This window comes from Astatotilapia calliptera, chromosome 6, assembly GCF_900246225.1.
Source record: "Astatotilapia calliptera chromosome 6, fAstCal1.2, whole genome shotgun sequence".
NCBI lineage: Eukaryota > Metazoa > Chordata > Actinopteri > Cichliformes > Cichlidae > Astatotilapia > Astatotilapia calliptera.
Window position 1 is genome coordinate 8,677,597 of NC_039307.1, and position 25,555 is coordinate 8,703,151.

At 39.7% G+C, this 25,555-nt stretch overlaps 2 protein-coding genes across 3 annotated transcripts; both read right to left on the reverse strand.

The window, feature by feature from the left end:
* Positions 1–566: 566 nt before the first annotated feature.
* nomo (nodal modulator) lies at positions 567–15,026 on the reverse strand. The gene is made up of 31 exons (XM_026170049.1): positions 14,774–15,026; positions 14,176–14,265; positions 14,049–14,094; positions 13,835–13,935; positions 13,463–13,569; positions 13,291–13,363; positions 12,499–12,651; positions 12,171–12,308; positions 10,941–11,030; positions 10,634–10,739; positions 10,372–10,522; positions 10,102–10,279; positions 9,522–9,663; positions 9,261–9,392; positions 8,583–8,719; positions 8,396–8,483; positions 8,180–8,243; positions 7,985–8,080; positions 7,644–7,865; positions 7,329–7,411; positions 7,068–7,227; positions 5,893–6,019; positions 5,205–5,318; positions 4,940–5,067; positions 4,655–4,796; positions 4,376–4,459; positions 3,518–3,628; positions 3,284–3,385; positions 2,457–2,576; positions 2,252–2,344; positions 567–2,020 (listed from the first exon to the last, which is right to left on the reverse strand). The coding sequence occupies exons 1-31, from the start codon at positions 14,927–14,929 to the stop codon at positions 1,889–1,891; spliced, it is 3,666 nt and encodes a 1,221-aa protein (XP_026025834.1). The 5' UTR covers positions 14,930–15,026; the 3' UTR covers positions 567–1,888.
* Positions 15,027–15,543: 517 nt separating this feature from the next.
* On the reverse strand, positions 15,544–25,550 carry tmc7 (transmembrane channel like 7). 2 transcript variants are annotated; one of them, XM_026170050.1, is made up of 16 exons: positions 25,404–25,550; positions 22,317–22,578; positions 22,076–22,224; positions 21,744–21,899; positions 21,572–21,654; positions 21,344–21,489; positions 21,120–21,267; positions 20,158–20,340; positions 19,889–20,034; positions 19,677–19,791; positions 19,272–19,369; positions 17,785–17,968; positions 17,550–17,680; positions 17,203–17,358; positions 17,037–17,115; positions 15,544–16,480 (listed from the first exon to the last, which is right to left on the reverse strand). In XM_026170050.1, exons 1-16 carry the CDS (start codon positions 25,417–25,419, stop codon positions 16,280–16,282), a joined length of 2,253 nt encoding a protein of 750 aa, XP_026025835.1. In that variant the 5' UTR covers positions 25,420–25,550; the 3' UTR covers positions 15,544–16,279. The 2 variants fall into 2 exon arrangements, with proteins under 2 accessions (XP_026025835.1, XP_026025837.1); XM_026170052.1 differs by lacking the exon at positions 21,744–21,899.
* Positions 25,551–25,555: the final 5 nt, after the last annotated feature.

Sequence of the window (25,555 nt, forward strand, 5' to 3'; positions counted from 1 at the left end):
GAGAAGTCAGACTCAGACTTATTGATTTTCTGAGTCTACTTCTTGTGATCCAGAACTGATATAATAGGAGTTTTGTACTGTAACACTTAAAGGATGAGGAGTTACAGTTCTTGTCTGTTATATTATCCTATAGCATTACACTGCCCCCTACAGGTAAAGCCATAAAAAAGGTAATCTTATTCCAGTCAAACTTTATTGATTATCTGAAAAATTAACAGATTCTGAACAAATGACAATTACACCCCACCTCCCTCATCTTCCGTCTCCCACCCCAACCAAAGTAATCAACTTCTGAATGTAGACTAATTGGAATATCTTTCAACTCAGTAAATAGTCAGTGGCCTTTTCATCTTTCTGTAAAAGGCAGCTACCGCTGAGTTCAGATGAATTCAATACAGAAAAAAAGAGCTGGGGTACATAGATTTCACAGTGCATTAAACTGCTCTGCAGTAAGACAATGAGCTTATGAAATCACAATCCTGCCTCATCAAGTTTATCTAAAGGTCATGAACGACCCTTTGTAGATATTCATTTTCGATTCAGTACATGGGTCTTCTGAAATTTAATTTAGCTTGTCACACATATTTAATCTTATGGAATATAAATGAGAAAAAAATGAAATCAACCACACTTCTGAAAAAACACGTCATAGCATTCAGACTAGGTTATCGTTCACATCCGATTAAACATGTTAATAAATTAATCAACTCTTAGTTAGCCCTATCACTCCCTACCCCGCCACCGCAGCCCATCCTTCAAAGAAAACAAAAACACAGTATTCAAACCAAAATTTCCCGCATCCTGTACCTGAGCAAACGGAGGAGTCAAAAAGTCTAACATCACACTTAACGCCTAATAAAATGCCATCAGGAGTGAATGCATTACAGTATTTCATTGGTGATTGACATTGTGTGATGTCATTTGACTAACAACCATATTAGCTCGTTAACATCTTTGGTTGTCTTTCATTTGTAACTGGAAGTTACAGAGTCCCTTGTTTGTGATGGGATTATAAGGCTCAGTTCAGTCTTAGATCAAGTCCATGGGGACACATCAAGTTAAAAACATTTTAAGCTTGTGAAAAAACCAGCACATAGTTTGGAAACCTTAAATATCCTTAAGCCAGCGGTTCTCAAACTATGGGGCGGGGCCCCCTGGTGGGACATAAATCCACTGCAGGAGGGTTGCGGACGACCCAGGGAAAAATACAAAGTTAAATTAAGCTTTATGGCTATAATTTATGTACGGTATGTAAAATAATCAACTTTGCTGATGCTGAGAAAGTGTGTGTGTGTGTGTGTGTGTGGCATCTAAATGGAGGCATGCCAGGGAAAAAAGTTTGAGAACTGCTGCTTTAAGCTAACACTTTATCAAATTAAAGCCACGTTTCAATGACTTGGCCCCAGTGTTGATAGGCATACAATGTCTCACGGACCCAAACATTGTTAGGACTATTAAAATAAGCAGTGTACTCATTTAAAAAAAAACAACAACAAAAAAAACCCACAAAACGCTGTTGTTGACCTGGATAAATTACAAATATAAAAAATGGCTCATATTCTATTACAAATATCAACAATTTTCTTAGACTAAGATTAATTGTGGACAAAAAACAGTCTGTAAAATGTCAGCTATCGGTCCAGTGAATCAAAGTGGCAGATGAGGTGGAGGTGGTGGTGGTGGTAAAGGGTGTTGAGTGGTTCATGTTGGGCTTCACCTGGGCCCTGTTTCAAACACACCTTAGCAAGCTAAAAAGTTCACTAGCACACACAGCACTTGGTTGGTAACAATGAAGAAGTGTAACCCTGGTAACCCATTGCTTTCCGATGCTGGGGTCACGGATGCTAGCGGGCAGTTTAGTGTACGAAGATGTGGCTTAATGTGCACCTCATGTTCGCCTGGCTTTCTGTCTCTTGGCCTGACGTTTGGCTTCATCCATAGCAGCACTTTCGCTGCTGGCTTGAGCCATGCTCCTCACTCCCTGGATGCGGCTCCCCAACTGTAACAAAAGGGGAATCACCTGCAAACAGGTCAGGAAAAGGCATTAAATGAAGCTTACTGGATCAAAAACTTTAACTATAAAAACCAACCATGCGACAACTATTAGAATTACAGGGTATTAATACATTATAGGCTTGGCCTGGACAAGGCTCACTTCTAGTGACATTTATTCCTCACATTTAGAAATTGACAAATCAAACAAAAGCTTGGTTGAATAGTCTGCCTTGATTAGATGCAACTTGTTCTGTACCTTCTCATAATTGTAGGCCGCTAAGAGGAGAAGTAGAGTGAGCGGCAAAGCTACGTAAGACCCCTGAGCAACATCCTGGTCGGGCACTTTACGCTGTGGGAAAGTGCACACACATTTATATAGAAACATACTGTTCTGTAACAAATAAGACAAAACAAATATTCTTTGTAGGAAAAATATATACTTAAAAACATCTGTATCTTACAGTAGGGTGGAAGGTAAGAGTGACATGTTTGTAGTAGCCAGTGGAAGTGAAGGAGACTTGAGGCAGTGTGAAATCATATTGGGAACGGGACAGTGTGGAGTACAGCATCAGTACGTAGCTCTAGAAAAGAGAAGAGAAAGGTGACTATGGATAAACAGCAGTGTATTCTGGGTCACGTTTTACTATGAATTACGTAAAATACGCAATTAAGGACTAAGTAAATGATATTTCAGTAGTGCTGTCAGCATTAACGTGAACTGACCCACGTTAACGCGTCAAAATTGGCAAATCCCTGTTAACGAGTTAACGCAGATTAGTGTGAGGGGTCACTCGGCGTTAATGCAGCTTAAGCACGTTAATGTTGCGTTAACACTGACAGCACTATATTTTAATAATACTGGCTTAAAAACCAAAAACCATCAAGTTGCTTTGCATGTTTCACAGTCGAAAAATAATCCTACTTTTATCTTATACTCGGCCTCACTGAACTGAGGGCCTGCACCACCTTCAGAAAGGTGTTTTACCTCCTCTCTCTTTAAAACCGCTCTCCCTTTAAGCCAGGTTTCTTCTGATTGGCTACTACTGCTAAACAGAAGGTTTGAACAGCATGTGGGTGGTAAATTTGCACATATGAAGAGCGCTGTCCCTGACATAACCATGTTAGGGATGTCCTCTCACACTGACATTATACATGTCTAATAGTAGGAAAGAATTGTCTTAGTGGTCTGAAACACGAACCTTTTGGCTTACTGGGCTTACTAAACGTACACTGACCTCATTACTCAAACCAGTAAAAGCATAACAGGAGCTCTTTAAGACTGAATTACCTCGCCATCTCTGTCCAAAGGAGGGAAGTGAAAGAAAAGGGACTGTCCCAGAGAGACGCTGTTGATTGGATTGTCCAGATTGTCACTCTTGTACAATTTCACCTGGGGGGGGAAAAGTGTAAAGGTAAAGCAAAATGATTACAGGTCTAACTTATCTACAGCTAATGCAAAAGCCTTGTAGAGACTTAAAAGTTTCAAAAGAAAGACAAAAATGCCGGGTTTTAAACGTCCTACTGATAGTGTTGGAAGGTGTTCAGGAGACGTGATGATGTTTCCACTGAGGTCAAATTGATTGATCTGCCTGAAGGCGATAATGTTGACCCCTTCAATGTCACTACTGCCAACCTGAAAGGGAATATAGAGCTCATTATATAGATGTAACAATGAAACTTGTGAAGAAAATATCCAATGTGAACCACGGATCAAGTTTTTTGTTCAAGTCACACGGTGTGATAATAACAGAGAATTAAAGGGAATTAAGGCATTTCCAGCCTTGCGAGGGAGATTAGGAGCGCTGCACTTTTCAGACAAGCTAAAATTATGAAGTGAGAGGTTTAAACTTTGGCAATGGGATTATCGCTGCTTTTGTTCTGAATATTGAAAGGACCCATGTGATGAGGGTGCCGATAAGTCATAATCACAGGGTTCCCACAGTTATTTTAACAATTCAATTACTAAAGTTTTCCATAGCCCCCTTAATAGTTTTCAGAAGTGTTAAAGCAGTGCGAGTACGACTTGAAAATGTGTGCAAAATTCCTGAACTTAAAGCACTCAGTGAGCTTCATTTAGTAGCAGCTTTGCCTTCAAGAGTAATCCAAGTCAACTCTGACCCACAGCTTTTAAGTCAAAACAACATACTTCCTAAACATAGATAACTGCACCATTAGCTACTGACAAAAAGTCTAAATATGTAGCCAAACATGTAAAACTAACCAGTTATGCTTAAGCATGTGTGCCTTCATGACACTCAAGTGACCCCTCTCATATTTAAAGCTCTAAGAAACTTGGTATAATTGTAATTTCTTCACCCCATTAAAAGCCAAAGATGCTGAACATCTGCACCAGACAAACTTGAAGCAAGCTGCTGCCTACCTCTATAGCTCTGTGTTGTGGCAAGGCCCTCTCTATGTGGTCGTTGCCTTCAGCTCGCAGTTGAATGAGATATTTGCAACCCGGCTGCAAGAAAAACATTAAATGAGTTAGAGGTATAATCACATACACTCCATTACAACTGAGCAAATCATATACAGCTTACAAATCACACTTTGCAAAATCACCAGTTTCCCTAGTAATCCAAGACAACACCTAGAGGCCATGATCTGTTTCAATTCTCAAGTCTGGTCTTATTTTAACAGCTCATCCCGTCCTCACCAGCAGACCCCTGAGTCTGAATCGGCCCTCCTCATCAGTGACCGTGTCCTCGCTGTAGAGGCTACAGTCTCCCTGACCCACGGCCTCCACAGCCACGTCCCACTCTGCATCCCCGTTGAGAGACTGCACCATTCCGTAGCAGCTGAGGACAAGTGTACAAGACTGCAATGAGCACATGTGCAAGCTGCAGTACCCACCAGCAGATGAGTATAGGCTCAGTAATTTGCACACTGAAAGATATTCCTATGCTTGCAAGCTAACAGTGGACAATGTACACTCATTTACCTGTACGCAGTTTTGATTCCAGTTATATCAATACTGAGGTTTTCACCCTCCTCCACTGTAATCATTTGAGATGCCGGCTCAAAGCGGAACTCCTTCATCATGGGCTTGAAGTAGTACTGACCAGGACTCTGAGGAAAAAAAGGTGGGAAGCAGAAAATACAGGATGGACAAGTGAACCAAGACACAGGGCAAAGCATCCCTAGAATTACCGTCAACCACCAACAATGTTTGGCAGTCTGACATACTACTAAAAGAGGTTTCTTACCAAGTTATTGAAAGTGAGGATGCCAGTGTCTTGAGTCAAAAGGTTGGAGCGAAACTGACCCCCACTCAGAGAAAGAAGCACGCCGGCGAGAGGCTGACCGTCCTCCGATTTGATCTACAGCACAGACAGAATACTTGTTGATTTTACTGCTAGACAGGGACCAAATCAATTAAACCCCTTTAATCTTTTCACAATAAAAGATCACACGGAGAAAATATAATGAAAGCCCGTGGCTCGAGTGAGCGCCAAATTGTGGGTGTAATCAGGCTGACAGGTGAGCTTAATTTCAGAGAAGATGTACAAGTGAAAAATAAACATGGGCACAAAGCTCTGTCAATGCTGAGCAGAAGATTTCAAAGCAATTTATCACACAGTGTGAAAAGGAAACTAATACTAATCATTTGTGTCAGGATCTCACGGTCGCAGTAGGTAATTGCAGATCCTTTTAACAAAGGGCAGCACAAAGGCAGTGTACTGACAGCACGCGGCAAAACACAAAAAAAAACATTTTTCCAAAACATACAGTAACAAGTACTTTTCATTATGTCACTTCTTTATCTCATGTCCAACCACCATAATCACTGAGGGTTAGTAGTTGTGAACAAACAGCTGGACAAATATAAAAAGTACCTAAACGTCTGATGATTACTGGGAGGTAAAACATGCACGTGAGGATGGCTGCATATACCTTGAAGGTGACGCCAGCCAAAGCAAATGCCTTAAAATCTCCCTGGGTGCCCTCCACGGGACTCAGCACGAAACCTTCTTTACTTGCACTGATGTCGTACTGCCGGTCACTGTGGAGCGGACCCACACTGAAGAAAAGCGGGGGAAAAGTTAAGTGAAGGTCGGAATTTCTTCAAGATACTTGTTTATTACTAAATGCAACGTGATTTGAACACAAGCCAATCTATAGCGCCTATTATAACGTCAATACTAAAACAATGGAACAATGTCAGCGTTAATCTCATTAAAATGACGCCATAACCGCCAGCTGCACGGCGTCAACGCGCCTCGTTAACGCCGTGCAGCCTAACGTACGGGGCGATCCGCGTTAACTCGCTAATGGAGATTTGCCGCGTTAATGCGGTTATGGCGTTAACGTCATTTTAACGAGATTAACGCTGACAGCACTACATACAACACAAGCTTTACTCATGTGAAAGAAAAGAGGCATGTTTCTTTGCTCTAAGGACTCAAAGTCTACTTGCAGCCCTGTGAGGCTGTCCCCGTGACCCTAATTTTACAGACTAAGATGCTTACAACAGCATCAAGATCGCAGATCACAGGCTTGATAATATATTGCAAGCCCTGCTTTTCTGCATACTGATTCAGCGCCAATGTCTCTAATGCCACCTGTGCTTTCGCTCTTATGACAAGCCAAAAATATCTGCTGTAAAAATGCTAGCCTGGCTGATGCTTCGTAAGTTTCCAGGGTTTTTTTTTTTTCTTCAAATAAAGAAAAGAGGAATAAACAGGTGAACACAAAAGTCATTGAAATTCATCCTCTGGGCACCATGAACATCTGGGGCTCCGAGGTAATGAATCCAACAGTTGTTGGGTTATTTCAGTCAGTAACAAAATGATGATGGCTGCGCCCACAGCCATGAATCTCAACTTTTTTTCTTTTTTAACTTTAACTTTTTGGTCCTAAATAGAAAAGACTTCACACCTCACTCCAGGCCAAAAACCTTATTCTTTAAAAAAAAAAATGCATTTATGAACTACCCTGTTAGTATAATGACTTGCTAAGGCAATAACATTTATAGCAGAACCCGAAGGCAGCATTACCCGAATGAAAAATGCTTGAATATCCTCGCTCTCATTTTCACACACCCTATTTTTATCACTGTGTTCTCATACCTGTATGCTCCCATCTCATTAGTGGCCACAGTAATGAGTGGTGTAGCAGCGCCTCTCTCAGTGATAGATATTTCCACACCTTGTAGCTCTGGTGACACCTTGCCTTCTAAGAAAAGACCTGCACGACCGGTGATGTCCACCAGCCGACCTGGACACGACTCTGTCAACAGCAAAGATGCGGTTTATTTAGAATAACCTGCGTGGGTTGTATCAGAGTCCGTTTTAAGGTTTCCAATAGACTTTCTTCTTGTGTGAATTTACCTCCGGTGATAGTTGCCTCTACTTCAGGAGGGTAGAACAACAGCTCCTTCGAGGAGGGAGTCACTGTGATCTTCTCACCAGCCCTGCATATTTACACAGAAAGAAAAAAATCACTAACAGCAATGAACAACAGTTCTAGACTCAAGTGAGCCTCTGATGGTTATTATTAGCAGATGTCAGAATTCCACTCTTAATTTCTCTCAAGTCCTGTTAATTTTCTATAGAGATATAAAGCTGGAATTTCCAAGTTAACACTAAAGTGAACAGAAGTTTTGCCGTCAGCCCTACATGGTATTTTAAAGAGCAAAAACTGACCTAGCCCAGTAGGAGAACTCATAGTGGAAAGGGCCTGTCAGTTCATCAGCCTTTTCTTGGATAGGAGGACTATCGTCTCTGGCACCTCCTTCCTCTTCAGCTGCACGGCGTTCTCGCTCCTGACGTCGCAGCTCGATCTCCTGCAGTTGCTGCTCCTGCCTCTGCTCCTCCAGGCTCCGCAGCGGACCCAGCACGAGCGCCGGCTCGCTCTCAATGGACGACCTGACCAGGGGGATGAGGTTTTAAAAATAAATAAAAACGCTAAAGCTGGTCATTACCAAACACGCAAATGCACGGCAGCATTTGAGCATACGAGACTACTCATGCAGAGTCATAATTACTTGATCGTGACTGTGACGTCTAGAGTCTTGTCGGTGGTGATGAGTCCTGTCATGTGATGCCGCACTGCAGTCAGGGTCAGAATGCTGGGGGCTGAACTGTTACACACAGGTCAACAGCAGTCATTAGAATGCTTTGGCTGCATGGTTGCACTGCATTAACCCAGAAATAAAAACACACGACGTTACATTACTTACGTATCGTAGGTGTAGAAGTCCTGCTCAAATTGGTGGCAGGAGCGAGGGGTGACTTTGTAAACACCTGGACAAGCCATTTTTGGCTGATTAATTATTACGTTCCAGTGGTATATTTAGATAAGTCGGACATGGTACAGTTGGTACAGTCTGATATTTTTTGATTATGCTAATTTCTCCTATGTTGAGCTAATGAGAGGTCAGAATAAAGAAACTCACCAGGCTTGGAGAGGCAGAAGCGGTTGACTCCCTTAGAGAGGTTGTACACGCCAACGTTTTCAGGTTTGCTGCCATCTTGGAAGAACTCCTGTGCAGCACCACACATTCAATAATACATATGGAAGTGTAAACATCTGATCTAACAGGCAGCATGTAGTGCAAGTGGAGTGAGCTACTGATTACTAACCAAAGTGATGGCATGGGAAAGGGAGCAGCGCAGGATGTAGCCAATCTGTCTGAACTCCACCCCCAAGACGTCCGATTCCAGAACCTCCACCTCCACTGACTTGTGTTTCCAGCACCACTCCTCGTGAGAAATACTTACTACAAGTGGTAAAGATTAGAGAGAATAAAAAGTGAGAAATACATTTTAAATGACAGGGGGAAAAAAGAAATATGTGAATTAAATATGTCACACTATTATAGGTGGAAAAATATCACAAGTTCCGTTCAGGATCTTTGAATAAAAAAAGAATTTAAAAAATGATTGCACACATATTATATATAAAAACTGTCCCAGCAACACTATAAACTGAATAAACATGCATGTGTGCAGATCATTTGCAGGCAGTGAAAGAGTTTGTGTGGAATGAACAGATGGATCCACATTACCAGAAGGTGGGGAAACACTAGTTGAGTAATGGCATGCCTGCTGAAAGCTGCTGCTATAAACCAGTGATTGAAAGGCTGATGATTACCCGCTCATTTCTCTATTTAAGAATAACTACTATAACTTTCAAATAGAAGTGTGCATAGATTGAGGGGTTTATATTGTACAGAATGCTTGACTCAGTTGTTCCAGTGAAAACCTGACTGCATGCAGAGTTTACATATAATTTAAAAAAACTAGAAGTATACTTAAAACCTTTGTATTTCCCGGGCAAAACGTTGTCAAAAGAGAAGCTGAGGATGTCGCTGCTCCCAGACAGAGCCACTGCCCTCCTCTCCCCCTGCCTACTCGCTGGCTGCAGGGTTACAGAGAGGTCGTCACAGGAAGCTAAAGGACAACCAGAGAACACAAGGTTGGCTCGTGTGAAAATATATTTCTTTATGGATTAAAGCTGCATCTTTGGTAAACGTTGTCTTCTCAAAAAGACTGTAAAGTGTAAATTACTAAGACTTTTACCTAGACAGTACACCTTTCCAGAAACAGAAGCCATGAACTGGGTGAAAACTAGGTCTGTGAGTGGTTGATCCACAAGGGAGATGTCCAGGGCCTGAGGCTGCAGAGCCAGGCCTGCTTTCACCTCTGCTTCAGGCAGAGATACCTGAACACACAAACAAATATCCTTTTGCTTAAAACCATATTTTTTAATCAAACAGCTACATGAACACTAAGCTTAACTGCTTTGGTTTGATGACACAGATGAATCTGTATTTCTGAATAAAAAAAAAGTTAAAGATTTGGGTTTTTTGCTTTCCAATGACAAATGAGTTTTTCAGATGATGATCTGTTGCAACTGTTAAGCCGTAAATGTGCAAATATCATAGAATATGGGTAAAAAGCACCATCTGTGCTTTAGGCAACATGACATCTGTTCATCTTTTAGGAGGCTCACCAATTAAAATTTAGTATGCGTGACATATGTCGGTTTCTTGTATATATTTAATACCATTTGAATTAGCTTTCAAACTGATTAAATAAGAGGTTATAAAAATTAAGATATGGATATGTCATATAAAATAAAATGCTGCTCGAGTCTTACATGGACACTGTAGTCTCCGGGTTTGGCCTGAAAGCAGAAGGCCCCCTGATGGTCAGATTCAACAGTCCGAATGAAAGCCTTGTCTGTGCTCTTGTGCGTCAGAGTGACCTTGTAGCGACCTTGCTGCTTCATGCCTTCAGGCAGGCGGCTGATGGAGATCTGGCCACAAACACTGAACCTGTGTTGGACCAAAATGAGGAAGTCATGACAATATGAAGAACTACACTGCAGCTAAATTTATGTAATAAGCTACTAATTCTTATAACGTACCCTGCTGTGACGATATCAGGAAGTTGAGGCGTATTAGGAGCGATCTTCACTGTGACTGGCTCGAAGAACATGAGCTCTTTGTTGACACGGATGGTGTAGGTACCAGCTGTCATGTTCTCCAACCGGAAAGAGCCATCTTCTTTGCTGACAACTGTGAGGACAGAGTGGTAAAGCAAGCTACAGTTTAAAGTGTGACAGAGAACCACTTCAAAAACTATAGTTAGATATTCTACTGAAAACATGAGTCTTCTTTTGCGATTACCCTTGATCTGGTTGTTTAGGTAGACTGTAGCATCGGGCACACCTTCCCCATCAGGACTGTTGAGAACCCGGCCAGTCACAGAGAAGCCCATCACACGGAAAATGGGCTACACATAAAGAGACAGAATGTCAAACTTGAATATTTTGCACAAAACTTGTTTCCTTTTGAAACTTGCTGATACACATTAATAATGGTAAATGGTAAATGGTAAATGGCCTGTATTTATATAGCGCTTTTCTAGTCCCTAAGGACCCCAAAGCGCTTTACATATCCAGTCATCCACCCATTCACGCACAGTTCTCTTTACCTCTAGTTTCAAGCTGTTGTGTTCCACCTTGAAATTCATCCTAGAAGGAGCAACATCAAAAGTGATCCTTTCTCCTCTGTAGAAAGGTATCTGAAGTGAAGGATTTCACAGAAGCACATTTAGATGGAAAAACTATTACATCTCTAAGATAGAGGAGATAGAATTTCATTGTTCGCAAATAAAAATGATGCTTTCATAAAACCCATCATTCATACCACCTTGTCTCTTGTAGTTATATCGGTAAAAAAAAAAAAGTTCATACACATGTAATTCCTGCACTGGATTCGGATTACCTAGCTAAATGTGGGGTGGATTAGAAAACAGGAAACATAAAACATGTTGTAGTTGTCATTACAATATATTGTAATACAATCCTATGAAAGTCTTTGTTTGGTTAATTTAAGTAAATCACCCAAACCTCTTTAAATGGCGTTAGAGCTGTTTAAATAGTTCAAATAGTACTGTTGAAGTAAAATTTGTGTGTGTGTGTCATCAAGTTTAAAAAAGCAAGATTTAAATTTGCGCTGTTTTTGAAATACTGAGAGGAGTAATGGAATAACGAGTACCTGCTGTGAGTGGTTGGATAAGGAGCTGTGAGTTTCATCACCTCTAACTCCTCAGCAAGATAACAACTGACTTTACCGTGTCTCGCTCCAACTCTCCTGTTTACTTTCTATTCAGGCTCCAATGTATTCAATTAGGAGTGAAGCAGCTTTGACTGATAGGTGGACACCTATGCAGGTGGCTATTCTGGCAGCTGTCTGCTAAGCTTGACCTCAGCCAAGCCAAGTCACTGAACATGAACTCAATCATTTTTGTGCTCTTGGTGCTTTTCAGAGATTAATAAGGCTGCATTTGTGGTCCGGTTTTCGGATCAAATTGTAGTACTCATTTGTATGTTATGCAGTGCTAATTAGCGTGTATCTATAACTGTCTAATGCCCTGTTAGAGTTAATGGATGTAACTTGCTGGCGCTATCTGATAATTAAACACTCCACCCTCTCATCCAGAAATAGGAAACATGGAAGCAGCCAAATAGAGGCTTCAACATAGGAATTCACAAAGCAGAAGATGATGTAGCTAATCTTATGGCACAAAGGAAAAGACTTCCTTATTAAATCAAAGTAGCTGCACTGTGTACTTATACATCATTTGGTCTTCTGTTGTATTTCTGACACAATAGCTCAAATTGACAGCAGTCTTCTGTTGGCTTTTGCGACAATAACTCACCACAGTGTACTCGCCGCTGGCTAACGAAGGAAAGACAAAGACACCATCATCTCTGGACAGAGCGCTGCACAGGTATACCAGCGTGCTGTCTCCAGAATCTGCACCCTCCACTGGGGAAGTATTACAACCACTTATGTCCTGGAAATGACAAACATTCAAATTGAACCAATGGAGCAATGCGAAATTCAGCATATTCCAGAAATTAAAGGACGTGGAAAATGTGTTAAGTTAAAGTAAAGTGTTAAAGTGTGATCATTTACATATAATGTAAGACGGATATGAAAAGTCGACATATTTCTGTGCAAAAATGGAAATTATGGAGGTTTACCTCTCTCTTGACTGTGGCTGAGTAAAGCAGGAAGGTGACCTCTTTCATGGGCTCTCCATCACTGCGGACCTCCCCCGAGACATCGTAGCCTCCAACCACCAGATGGTCAGCGGCCGGGGCATTTGCATTGGAGACGTGCACTGAGGTAGTACTCTATATGAAGATGGCAGAGGTCACCCATAAGTTGCATTAAGAGATGGAATAATGGCCCTGTCAGGTTCACTGTGATTACTGCTGGAGCTCATTAGTTATAACCTTGCTCACCTGACAAGGAACTGTATCAGCTAAGCAAGTAGGTGAATAATGAAGTTTTCTACCCTCAAGCGATACAGAATCGAACAGACCTCTGAGATCATGCATTCTCTACAGTATTAATGACAGTACTTTAATTGGAAACTGGGATGCTGTGGTACTGAGCATGATGGCAGGTGGGTATGGGGGGGGGAAATAATGTGGGAGAGCTTATTCGCATCATCAGTTACAAATCTGACAGTGTATTTTTGTACACAGAGATTTTAAATCTTTCACTAAAAGTTTACCACACTCTTTTTTCATCTAATTTTAACATCAGATATGAACCAAGTTACACTTTGTGTCATTTATTTTACATCTTGCAAAGTCCAGCTTTCTTCAACAGTCCAAAGACATGCATGATAAGTTGATCATCAATTCTAAATGGGGTTTGGCGGATGTAAGATGTAAAAAACTGACATGAGGCACTCATAATAGAACATGGACAACACGTTTTTAACGCAACGTGCAGTTTAATATCGATTGCTAACGTGAACAAACCTGTTCGAGAGTCCAGGAAGGATGAGAAGCTGTGATGTCATACTTTCCTGGTAGTACTTTAAAGAAGGTATACCTGTGTAAGCAAAAAACCACAAAAAAAAGAAAGAAAGGGGCAAGTTCATTTCAAACATCTGTATAATGCAGAAACAAACATAAGGTGTGAGTAACTTACTTTCCTCCAGGCTGTGTGGTGACACTCTGGAGCTTCTCCCCTGTTCCGGCTCGGCTGAGTTTGACTTCCACGCCAGCTGGGCCCATGAGATGGCCCTTACTCAGAACCTGAGCAAAACACAATATATTTGAGGAAACTAGACACTAATCACCACTTGATACTACTATTTATTTTATCAATAACCTGTGTTGCATTGGTTAAAGAAGCTTTAAAGCGCTCCAAAGTTTTCTTGCATTTAGATAAACCCCTTCAAATGTGTCAAAGCAGTTTTTTTTAAATCACACATTTTGCAAAGTAGACAGTCTTGACTCTTAAACTTTCTGTCCACATACTATAACAATCTAAATTTCTTTTCAAGAAGACCATTCTCACCGTTCCTGACACTGAGAATCCCGTAAAAACAAAATTGATGTCTTCTTCTTTCGTACAAATGTCACTGACTCCATCCACATGCAGGTCGACACTGGTAGGCTCTGATGACAGTTAAAAGTCCAAAAGGAAAAGAGACCAGAGAATATGGGACAATGCACAATGGCTTTTATATGATAATTTGTGAATTATGGGGATGTTTCTGTGAGAGTCTTACCAAAGCTCCACCCAAGCGGAGGCTCGATCTTCAAAACGAAATCTCCCTGCGTTAAAGTGACAGCTTGATTAAATTCACCATCAGTGAAAGAATTAGTTAGAGCTAATCAAATCAGTTGCTGGCATACCTTGTCATAGAGAGGGATCATGAAGTAACCATTGATTGGAGCACAATCCGTTTGATATTTCAGTGATCCTTGTTTGGTATATAGTTTAATCTGAGAATGAAGAACACACAGTGATCATTAATCATAATGAAAGTTATTATAGTGTTCATACTATAATAACTAAACTGAGCGATTTATGTCAACTAGCAACAAAGAAACAATCTAGTCTGTCGGATTTAGTTCATTTCAATATCTTAATTAACCAAATTGCTAATCCCATGTAGCCCGTGAAAAAGAAGGGATTAGGACGGGAGCACTTACTCATCAACGCCTGCAGGTTTTAGGATTAGCAGTGAATGCCTTGTGTGATATATGGATATTAATGCGGAGTTACCATCAGCTATCTAGTAAGTAGCTAAACCAATGTCAAACAAGACCAAACTCACAAATGTTTGCGAGCAATCAGAAACAGATTAAACACAAACACACTGCTTTTGTATTCATTTCATTCAAACTGTCATTGAAACGAAAAACTCCGCCCAACCTTTAGCTTTCTACCACAAACCAGCTAGCTGCTGGTTAGCTGCTAGCACGCTAGTCGGGACATTTGCACTCTCACCTCGATCAGAGAGTAATTGATTTCAACGTCGGATTTCACGAATCCACCGCATGCCACAACTATGTCATCAGAGGATACGGCCAAGAACTGGGAGTAGATGACACCGAACAAAATCCAAAGGGATCCCATTTCTGCCCGGATCGTAATTCTGAGCATTTTGAGTGGTTGAGCCAAGCAACCGCACGCTGCCTCCGGTTCCGTACCAGCTGAGGGGCTGTCAATGAACTGTCACAGGCGGCGTCTGCAGCGACCTCTGGCGGGTAGGAGGTGCCATTTTCTCCTTCGCTCACGGCCGCTTGTAACGTTTTAAGTTGTATCACTGCCCTCTTCTGGTTAAAGTTACAAACGTCTACGTTTTTACCGAACCCTAACATCCCTGATCCATTTTCTAACATCTCGGTTGTTGGAGAAGACATTGCTTTTTCATATTCTGAAGTATCATACCCTGCAAAATACTATACTTAAAGTAGGAGGAGAAAAATACCAATTAACTCATCTATAGTGTTAGCGTATTGTGTTGGCCTTGTAATTATTCCATTTACTTTTTCAATGGCCAATTCGTAATCTTATTATTACCCTCTCCTTGATTACCCTTTATCACTTTTTATATATCATCGAACTGCCTTTTGTCATAGCACCATGACAGAGATTTTACCACCATTTGACTTTTCAAAACAGTATTTCACATTCACTTATATCAGTTTGTTCCATAAAATATCTGCATGATGAGACTGACAGAGTGAGATTTAAAACAATTAAATGAGAAAATATACTTAGGAAAACATTTATTTCATATGTACAGTACCCACAATCAAATTAAGGCATCATGAAAGTACAAGAGTATTTTCACCCAAATCTGACAAAAAAAACAAACAACCCCAGAACAGAGACATTGTTAATAACATGCCCACAGTCCAGAAGATATTTTAAAAAGGTACTAAAACTAAGTAAAAAGTAGTGTTAAAAGTAATTTCATTCAAAATGTATTAAGCACAGTCATAAATATTCATTTGCATATGCAACAACACCCACAAATAAACAAGTCAACAAGGAAGCTGTAGTAAAAAAAAAAAAAACAAACCCCCAAAACCCTGCGTTAATACATTTAAAGTGCATGAGATTGAGAAAAGTTTTAAAAACAAGTCCAGTAGTTTAAAAGAATCGAAATCCTTCTCAGAAGGAAAAGATTACATGCAAGTAAATACTCTGCAGCTCAACAAAAATAAAGTTTTGATTAAAGGAAAAAAATATTTTTGAGATTGTCAATTCATATATTCACAAATATTCAGACTGTTTTTTTGGACAAACAAACAAACAAACAGCAAAAAAACCCACTGAAAAGGTCAGAAGCACTGTGAACAGGATATTTGTTTACAATGCAGTGTTTTCACAGTTAATTAAACACATTTAAGATATTAGTCTGAAAAGTTCAATTGTCTGCTTAGACAATTGAAGAATTGTCTAAGCATGCACCTCTGCTTTGTTCAGTAAAATAAGGCCTTTGCCTTAAACTTGAGTGGAGGAGCTTGGAGCTGCATGGGCCAGGAACACCGCATCACTGAAATTGGTGGCGAAGCTAGTGTGGTAGCTAGGACTGCTTCTGCTGCTGCTGCGGCGGGGTTGGAATTTGGATTGTGGGGATCTCACACCTGAGCGCTTCTGGGCCTGGCACAGCTTCTGGATCAGGAAACGCCGGTCGCGGCCCTCCTGATTGACAAATTAACACAAACAGATTTCAGTTCACACTGTATTTGGCAATAACTGAATTGATAACAAGAACACTCAGAGTACGCAACTCCCCCTGAAGGACAAGAGCTATAATAAAACTTTGACTTTTTAATGATGTTTTTATTACTGATATCGTACAGAACATATTGAAAAAATAAGGTGTGTTATACAGCTATCTCCATGCTATTTCATATGATATTACTTAACATGGTTTCTTGGAATTTTAAATTAGGTCAACTTTGATCTTGAGCGCTAAAAATGAAGCTCACATGCTTAGCCAGCTTAGGTACTAATGTTCCCCAAGGCCTAGTTGTGAAGTTTAAATATAATCCATAAAAAACTGTTGATAATATAGGTTTTACTGATTTTCACATTTTGTGTAACTTCGACTAGATTTTCACCAACAATAAATTAAGCCGTTATCTGTATCTACAATCACACAAAATTTGAAAACGATATCTTTAAAAGTGTGGGCACTAGACTTCTAACAAACGGAACCCCCCCTCCCTTTTGGGGGGGGGGGAATAAGACCTACCATTTCTAGCTGGTGTCTTAGTTCATTAATGACCCTCTTGTGTGCTCCAGCAAGTGCAATCACATAAAACATGGCCAAACTGGAAAAAACATGGAAACAAAGTATAAAATTACAGCAGAGGAAAAACAATGTTAAAAAGGTGAAAATATATAATAAGAGGACCAACCATGTGATAACAAAGAAAGAGACAGCAAAGGCCTCTGAAGAGAGAGCACGAAGAAGCTTTTCGACTCCTTTGGGTAGCTGAGAAACTGTAGCTGGCACCACGTACCAGGAGGTTTCGTAATTAACAAAAGGTCCACAGGCCCGAGAACAGTTTATCCTGAACAAAAAGGAAGTATAAGTGAGTGCATACAAGTAAGAGTTCCTATATTTATCCATATTAAGAAAAAAAAAATTATATGGCAGTGGCCAGATTTTGACCTTTGGCATGAATATTTCTGCTAGAGGTTCTTTTAAAGCTCCATACAAACTATACAAATATAATTAGAACACAGTATGAACATTACTCACTGTGCTATACTAGCTATGACAGGCACACAGGCAAGAGTCAGGCCGATCAACAGCACGCCGAGGAAAAAGAAGTTGGAGCTGGATGCTCGGAAAGGACGTGTGGCTGGACGACAGTTTTTGATTAATGATACCTAGCAAACAAAAATTTGCAAATGAGGCTTACTAGAATATTTCATGCTTTTTTCCTTCACTCTTGCAAGGAAAAAAACTACATGCATTCAAACCAAAATGTCACCTTCTTGATGTAAAAAATAAAGAAATATTTGAGGGTGCAGATAGCAGGCAGCAGTGGGCAGTAGAAAGTGCCGATCCAGCAGATGGTCTGACCATAGACGATCTCCAGTACATTCTGAGGAATAGAAAACTCCTGTTGGCTCATCCATTTAGCCAGGGCAGAATTACTGTACCTCAGAAGCAGTCTGGGTAGGATAGAACAAGAAGGACAAAAATGACTAAAGCAGAAATAATCAGAGAAAACAAAGCCTTCAGTGACAGAATAATTTTAGCTACATTTATTTAGACTAACTAAGCTAACACTAAAACTACCATATTTTTCAGACCATAAAGTGCACCGGATTATAAGGCGCACTGTCGATGAATGGATCTGTTTTCATACATAAGGCGCACCGGATTATAGGGCGCATTAAGCGAAACAAAACAAGTCAAACTTGACTCAACTCATTCCTCTTTCTTCCTCCACTTCCGTACCATTGATTCATTAATGCTGAATTCTCTCACAGCTGCTCTATTCCCATGTTGTTGCAGTATATTAATGACTAACCTTGTATTGTGGATGGATTGTCTCAGTTGTTCTCCTGACTGAAGTTTGGTGCATTTACAGCATCCTGCCATGCGATTGCATTTGTCCCTAACCATCGGGAACCCTAACGTTAACTTTTATCGAGTGGAAAAAAGTTAGCGTTCATCCTCCAGTTTCACTGTGTTTATGTTATGCTAACATAGCTGTGTCATTAGCGATCACGTAGCACATCATTATATACCAGTTAATCCAACTTCAGTAACTCTACAAACATCACTGCTGTTTAGTTTTCTGTCCTTATTTATGCTGGAAGTGATAGCAGAGCTGTACATTTTAATTTTTTCAGAAATCTCAGTCAGAACATGCTATATCATGTTTCGGTGTAAACTAGCGAGCTAACTTCATGCTAACTTCTAACTCTGTTAAATTTAATAAATTCTGTTTTGATGGATGCCTGGATGTTAAACTTAATTGTTCCACCTGGTAAAGCAGCAACGCTGATCATTTTATTAAAGATGAAGGAATTTAGACAGTTTCTAACTCTCAGTGATGTCGCAGTATTCATCTAACTTTGGGACCTGAAGCGGACGAAGTTTTAGACCCAGATTACTCCGCGAGGCTCCTGACTACAGTAGCCGTAATTCTCCGACAATCCATCCAAGCGGTGCGGCTCTGTAGCTTAGTCGAACTAAAACATTTTTGACAGATTTTTTAGCGCAGTGTACCACATAAAATCAGTTCGAGGTCAGCAAGCACAACCAGAATTCACACATAAGGCGCACCGGATTATAAGGCGCACTATCGAAAAATACGGTAGTCCAAGTCAGCTCCTGTAACTGTTACATTAGAGATTCTTAATCTTTTATGAAGGTGACATGTTTACACCTCTTCAAATGTCATGAGATGATCACAAAACTAGATGAACTGTACTTTTTTTCTACTGTGGATAAATGAGGTCTTACTTTCGAGGAAACTCCACAAAGATGGTGACGGAAACGATGACAATGAAGTCAAAGATGGTGAGTTTGTACATCTCTTGGCCCACATGCGTTTCCCAGCACTGTCGACAGCAACAAGGATATAGAGACTGGATTTTACCATACATACATGTCACGATTTAAGAAATGTATTTTATAGGGTGATTAGGAATATACTATTTTTTTTAAATACTTTTTTAAATTAAAAGTCTAAGAGACCAAAATATGGGCACATATTCGTGCAGTTACACTTAACATATGTAATATTCACATTCTAACACATATGTATAACAGCTAATGCAAAGATACAAATGAGTTTGACACTGGTACCTGTGGCACTACCCCTGCAAACCACTGTATATTACATTATGGCAAAAGAGGATTACTTACAGGGTAAAGATCGTGGTTGTAGCCACAAATACAGGGATCATCTTTACATTTAGTGATCCGAGACCAGACAGAAAAGAGCAAAACCACAATACTGGTTAACCGCATGAAGACACACCTGTGAGGATAGGAAGAAAGAAGGCAAATCAGAAATACTTTCAAGTTCAAATCTGCATCTATGAGTAAGCAGGTCAAAACACAAGACTCCATTTTACCTCATAAGAGTGAAGCGGATCTCAAAAGCAGGAGAATAGTCCTCAAAGTTGATGATAAAAGAGAAAAGTACTGGGGTAATGAAGTTGGCAAAGGTGATAACAATTGAAGGTAGATACTCAAAAATGAGATCTACTATGAAATTCACCTGCAAAAGAGGAGAAACAACAAATACCTTTTATCCTGTGTTGCCAACATTTACCAGAAATTTCTACATAAAGGTTGAATCAAAGTGGGTGGAGAGAAAGAATATTAAAAAAAATTGTCTTACCTTTTGGTCATTCATTTGGGCTTTCTGGGAGAAGATAGTGGCTAAATAAATGCAGTAGAAGCAAGCAGCCAGTACACCAATGACGAAAAGATTCAGGATGAGACGGATGAAGTAAAGCCGACATTTTTCTTTGTGGGTGCGCTCTGCTATTTTCTGCTTGATCTTCTCATCCTCCAAATCAGTCTAAAGATATAAAAATATGAATTTTAAAATAAGGCAAGACAACAAAATGATGGTGTTTGATTATTAATTTTCTTTACTTTAGACTCATCAGTAAGACTAATGAAGTTTTTTTTGTTGTTGTTGTTGTTTTAAACTCGCTTTTGGTTGATTTTGATTTTTATGTTTTAGCTTCTGTGAAGCACTTTGTGATTTTTATCTTGAAAGGTGCAATATAAATAAAATTTTGCTTTTACTTTACTTTAAGGAACATCAAGGGACAAGTGTAAGCAATTCTCAGTGATGTATTGCACCCTCTCTAACGTGCATATGAACTACTACCTCCAGGACACAGGTACAGGGTAGAGCTGCATCAACACTGAAAACAATTGGCAGCTATGTGGCAACCAGGGACAATAGAGAGTGAATGACATTCAGTGACTTCATGTGGTTAGAGGCTAAATAACTGCTGGCACTGTGAAGCAGGCGGGACCTGTGATAAATTTATTTTAACTTCCTGGTGAGGATTTGAAGCGACTACCAATGATAGCACAGAATACCGCTGATTAGCATGTGACCCCGGTAGTAATGCACGTGGGAACTGGGGCCTTGAATGTCACTAAAGCCATAAAAGTAGATTATATTAAAATGCACATCTTATTTTTACTTTAGAGTAACTGTATGTAGCTGCTGGGGTGCCATGTAAGCACCCATTTTTTCAAATTAGTTTAAAACAAATTTGTAAACTGGCCATTGTTTTGACTAGCCAGTTTTACAATCATGCTTCTGATGTATAAACTAACCTTCAGCTCATAGAGCAACGTCTTTTTCTTCAGCTTTGCAGCATTCTCACTGGTGATGCAGAAATCCCAGCCAGCAAAGATCTTGTTGCAAAAACTCTGAAAGCAATCCTCATCCTGAATCAGATTATGTTTGAACCCAGTGGCAGACCTTCGAAGGAAGAAAACACTCAAGACCACATCTCATCACATAAATGTTATTTCTTATGAGTTTGCCTTTTTCATACCTTTTAACAATCCAGACAAGACTGAGGAAGAGGTACCCTATAGTGACCAGCAGGTATGCCAGTGCCAAATTATAAGTTATGTGGGAGAAATGGATTTTTTCCACATTGTAGAAGCCGTAGAAAAGATAGGTCTGTTCCAGAAAGCCCTGCAGATGAAGCACAACAGGTGAGTACAGAAACTACAGAGTGGACTCTTTCTCAGGAGACTAATAATGTGACAACACTTACTTCGCCAGAAAGCAGATCAGTAATATACTTATGATAGTTAACAAGACCTCGACGACTGTCACTTTCATACACGCTGCAGTAACCTGTAATATAACAGATAAGCTAAGCTTTTTAGTCTTTCTTGCTTAGTATATGCTTCTAATTGAAACAAACAAACAAATAATCCTCTCACTATCATTCTGGCTGAAGGTGATATTTCCTGAAACATGGGGTGCAATGATGATGGGCAACATGACAAAACCGAACATGAGCAGAAAGATGATAAAGTTGAGTGTGACCAGGAAGCGCAGAAAGGAGAAGTAAGACAGGATCCCTGTTCCAAACATCCCTAGTGACAAGTGAAAGAGGCAAAAAGGGAGAACTTAAGTCTGACATAACACAAAGGTACACTTTGTCTTAGCAAAATTATAATTACCGATTAGCACCATCTGAACAGAAATCCAAACAAGTCTTTGAGACCAAAGAAACAATTTCTGTCAGACAATCTGTTTGTCTTTCTTTTACCTTCTATTAGGTGGATGTCTCCCCTCCAGAGCTTCAAAGAGCTCAGCCATTCTTCGCTTTCATCTCTCATCCTCCTCAGATACTTGCGGGTGCTTTGTCGCCACTGTTGCCAGCTGCTCAACTTTTGAGCATCTTCTGCACACCGTTTCCTAAAACATCAAACAGTCAAATAAACTCCTGACACACAAAAACGTTATTTAGCTATTAGTGAAAGAAGTCATAACAGACTACAGTTTCCTACTGTTTGCGTTTCTCAGCCATGGGCTTGGCTAGTTCTCTGATGTGTCGCTTCTCAGTCTGACTCTTCTGTTTCACGGTTTGTCTTACAAAGGTGTTTATACCCCATTTCCCACTGCCAGATGAGCCAACCCTTGCTCTAGAGCTGCCTCTTTGTTTGGAGCCAACAGTTGACGACTTCCTGCGGTACAGCAGGGACTGGTAACTGGGGAGCTGGTCCAGCAGAGGGTTACTGCTGATTCGCCCACTGTGATCAGTGACGAACACTTGAAAAGACAAACAAAGTAATGTTTCTTACATGACATTTATTTTTGCTCTTCTGGAACAGATGCTAATATTGCATCTGTACAGAAAACAAAACTCGATGAAATATACATAATACAAAGTAATATGACTGTGTTTAACACTGAGCTAATTACCCCTGCATTTTCACAACAGTCACTTCAAATCAGGATCAACCCATCCATCCATCCATCCATCCATCCAATCCATTCACGTCCACATAAAAATATGGACAGCTACACGATTCACTTGATATTGGGCTAGCACAGATATATTTCTAAGGATGTATATGTTGTCTGAGATTTGCATAAATTAAACTTTTTTTTATTTGCAGACTCAAGTTGGATTCAAGTTGAGATAATAACTACATCACCATGCAAAAGACACAAACCATCCCTCATTTCTTCATGTTTTGCTATGAAATTGAGAAATAAGTGCAGAGATCTACTGACAAGTGCAATCATGCATAGAAATAGCGTAAAAATGCTATATTTGTACAGCTGTACTGTACAAATACAATGCAGCTTGAAAGTCAACATTTCATTTGACCACCTTTATTCTTCAGCACAGTCTGAATTCTCTTAGACAAGTTTGCTTTTTATTTTTTTCCTATTTTTTTCCCTCCATATATTCAGTTTTATCAAAGGACCACCACACACCATGACAAAAGAAATGAGAACAAACTGATATTAACATAGTGACTAAAGATAAAATTTAAACCATGAAAAAAAAAAAAAAAAACTCCAGAAAGGCTAAAAAAATGCTCATCAACACCATTTAAAAAATAGGTTGTAGCAGTGGAGAGAAAAGTACTACCTAGAGCTCCAGCAGGAGGGGCCCTTCCAAGCCAGGAATGAAAAAAATGCTTTTGTTTACATTTTTTAATCCCTATGTAAATTATGTCATAATTAAACTGCCTGAATAAATCTGTTGGATGATTACAAAAATAATAGAAGCTCTCTGCCAGACTTACAAATTTAGAAATGGTTTAGTCCAACACACATTGAGGCTCAACCTTATAGCACAGTTACTTTATTCTCTCCAGGTGACTGCTAATGAGTCTCATTACTCATGTCTTTCTCCAAGAAAGCAAAATTGAGAAATGGCATTAAAACAAAAGAATTGAGAGGCAAAGGAGGTAAACTGAGTTCACTTGTCAGCCATTAACACATTTCTTTCAAAAGGAAGGTCAGCAAAGATAACAGCTAACAGGTTAAGAATGGTTAAGAGGCTGTTGAAAACGTTAAATCAATATAGGATGTCTCTCAAATTTACCAAGCTAAACTTAACACCATTATAACATGTGGCCATGAATTTCAGAAACAGCCAGATAACCAGAAGCAGGTCTCCTCCAAATTATTTGACACATGATGAGCTCGTATCTTGAGAACAAAAAGTTATTTCAAGTAATCATTTGTTTCGATAGCAGCTTGAACTGAAACTTTACTAAGACTAACATCAAGTAGAATTCTGCTTCTGTATGTGGAGCCAGCTGTTAGGCAAGCAAGGCATTTTGAGGAAGCTGGTATATCTTAAGGCTTAAAATACCGAACTGACACTTCTTCTTAATCTAAATAAAAAAAGAATGAAAAGGAAAAAACATTCACATGCCAATAGTTTCGTTAGATGTAGCTTTTTCTACATCTAGAAAACCCTCTGGTAGCATGTCTGTGGAAACCATTTTTACGTATTACTGAATCACCTGGTTTATATCTGCAAGACCTTTAAACTGCCATATGACTTCTGTTTGATAACATCAAAGTAAAACAAACAGAAAATGGCTGTCACAAGTTCAAAACATTGAACATATCATAAATCTAATTTAATCTAATGTATTTTTAACATACTTTAACATACTGATATCAGGTCTTCTCAAGGTACTGTTGTTATAGTGTTGGGATTCATTTAAAATTTCACAAATATAAAGATAGCTACATTATTCGCAAGAGTTAAACTGTGCCTCAATGATCAGAGTTGACCTCTGACATGAGCCCCAAAAGGATGAAAACTGAAAAATTATACTTCAAGTAAGAGTTTGTGTAGCAGGGTGAGCAAGAACATGTGATAGAGGATGGTGGAAAGGAAGAGAAAGGGGGAATTGAGGTTGCACTGACTGAGAGTGGTGAGAAGAACGAGAGGAGGACAGAGTTTTCTAACACTTTTCTAAGTGACAGAAAACTGAGAAGAAGCTGTTTTATATTATGGGAATAATAATAAAAATCAATACAAATGAAGAAAATGATGCACCCTTAAACTCGACATTCCACAAAAGTAATTAATGATAAATTGTAGATCACAGGATACTGATATTTCAAACTGTGCACACTTATGAGCTTTTAATAGATTTTTAATAAGTACTGTATACGAACAGGTCACTACTGGCTACCCTAATGTCCCTAACACCCTGCGCCTTATAATAAGTTTACACATACAAACAATAACATCACGTCACAACTCAAGTATATGTATCTACAGCTAACAAAAACATTGTTAAAATTCGACACTCCTTTTTACGTTTGCCTCCCAGGAGAAAAGACAATGGCTAACCAAGGGAGCAGACTGTTTTATGAGCCGACAATTGAGTTTCGACACCGTAAACACACTCGAGCCAAACCAGACAAACAAAATCTCTTCCTGCTCTCATTTGAAGGTCTTCCTGTAATCGTTATATGACCCTCTGTCAAATCATTCACCAGCACAACAAACTTTTAGCTACTTTTTAGCGGCTAGCATTATTAGCTAGTTAGCTAATGTAGAAATAAATTGGGTTAATTAATGTTCTGAAGTAATGCACGAACTTCAAAAATACCTGAGTCGACTTCCATTGTTTCCTTTCCGACAGAATAAATACAGCTATTTATGTATTAGCTAACAATTAACCATCAGACTTCGTCAAAAACAAGGAGTTAACTCTCCCAGCTGTCAGGAAGATAATAGCAGTCTTTCCCAACATCTACTTCC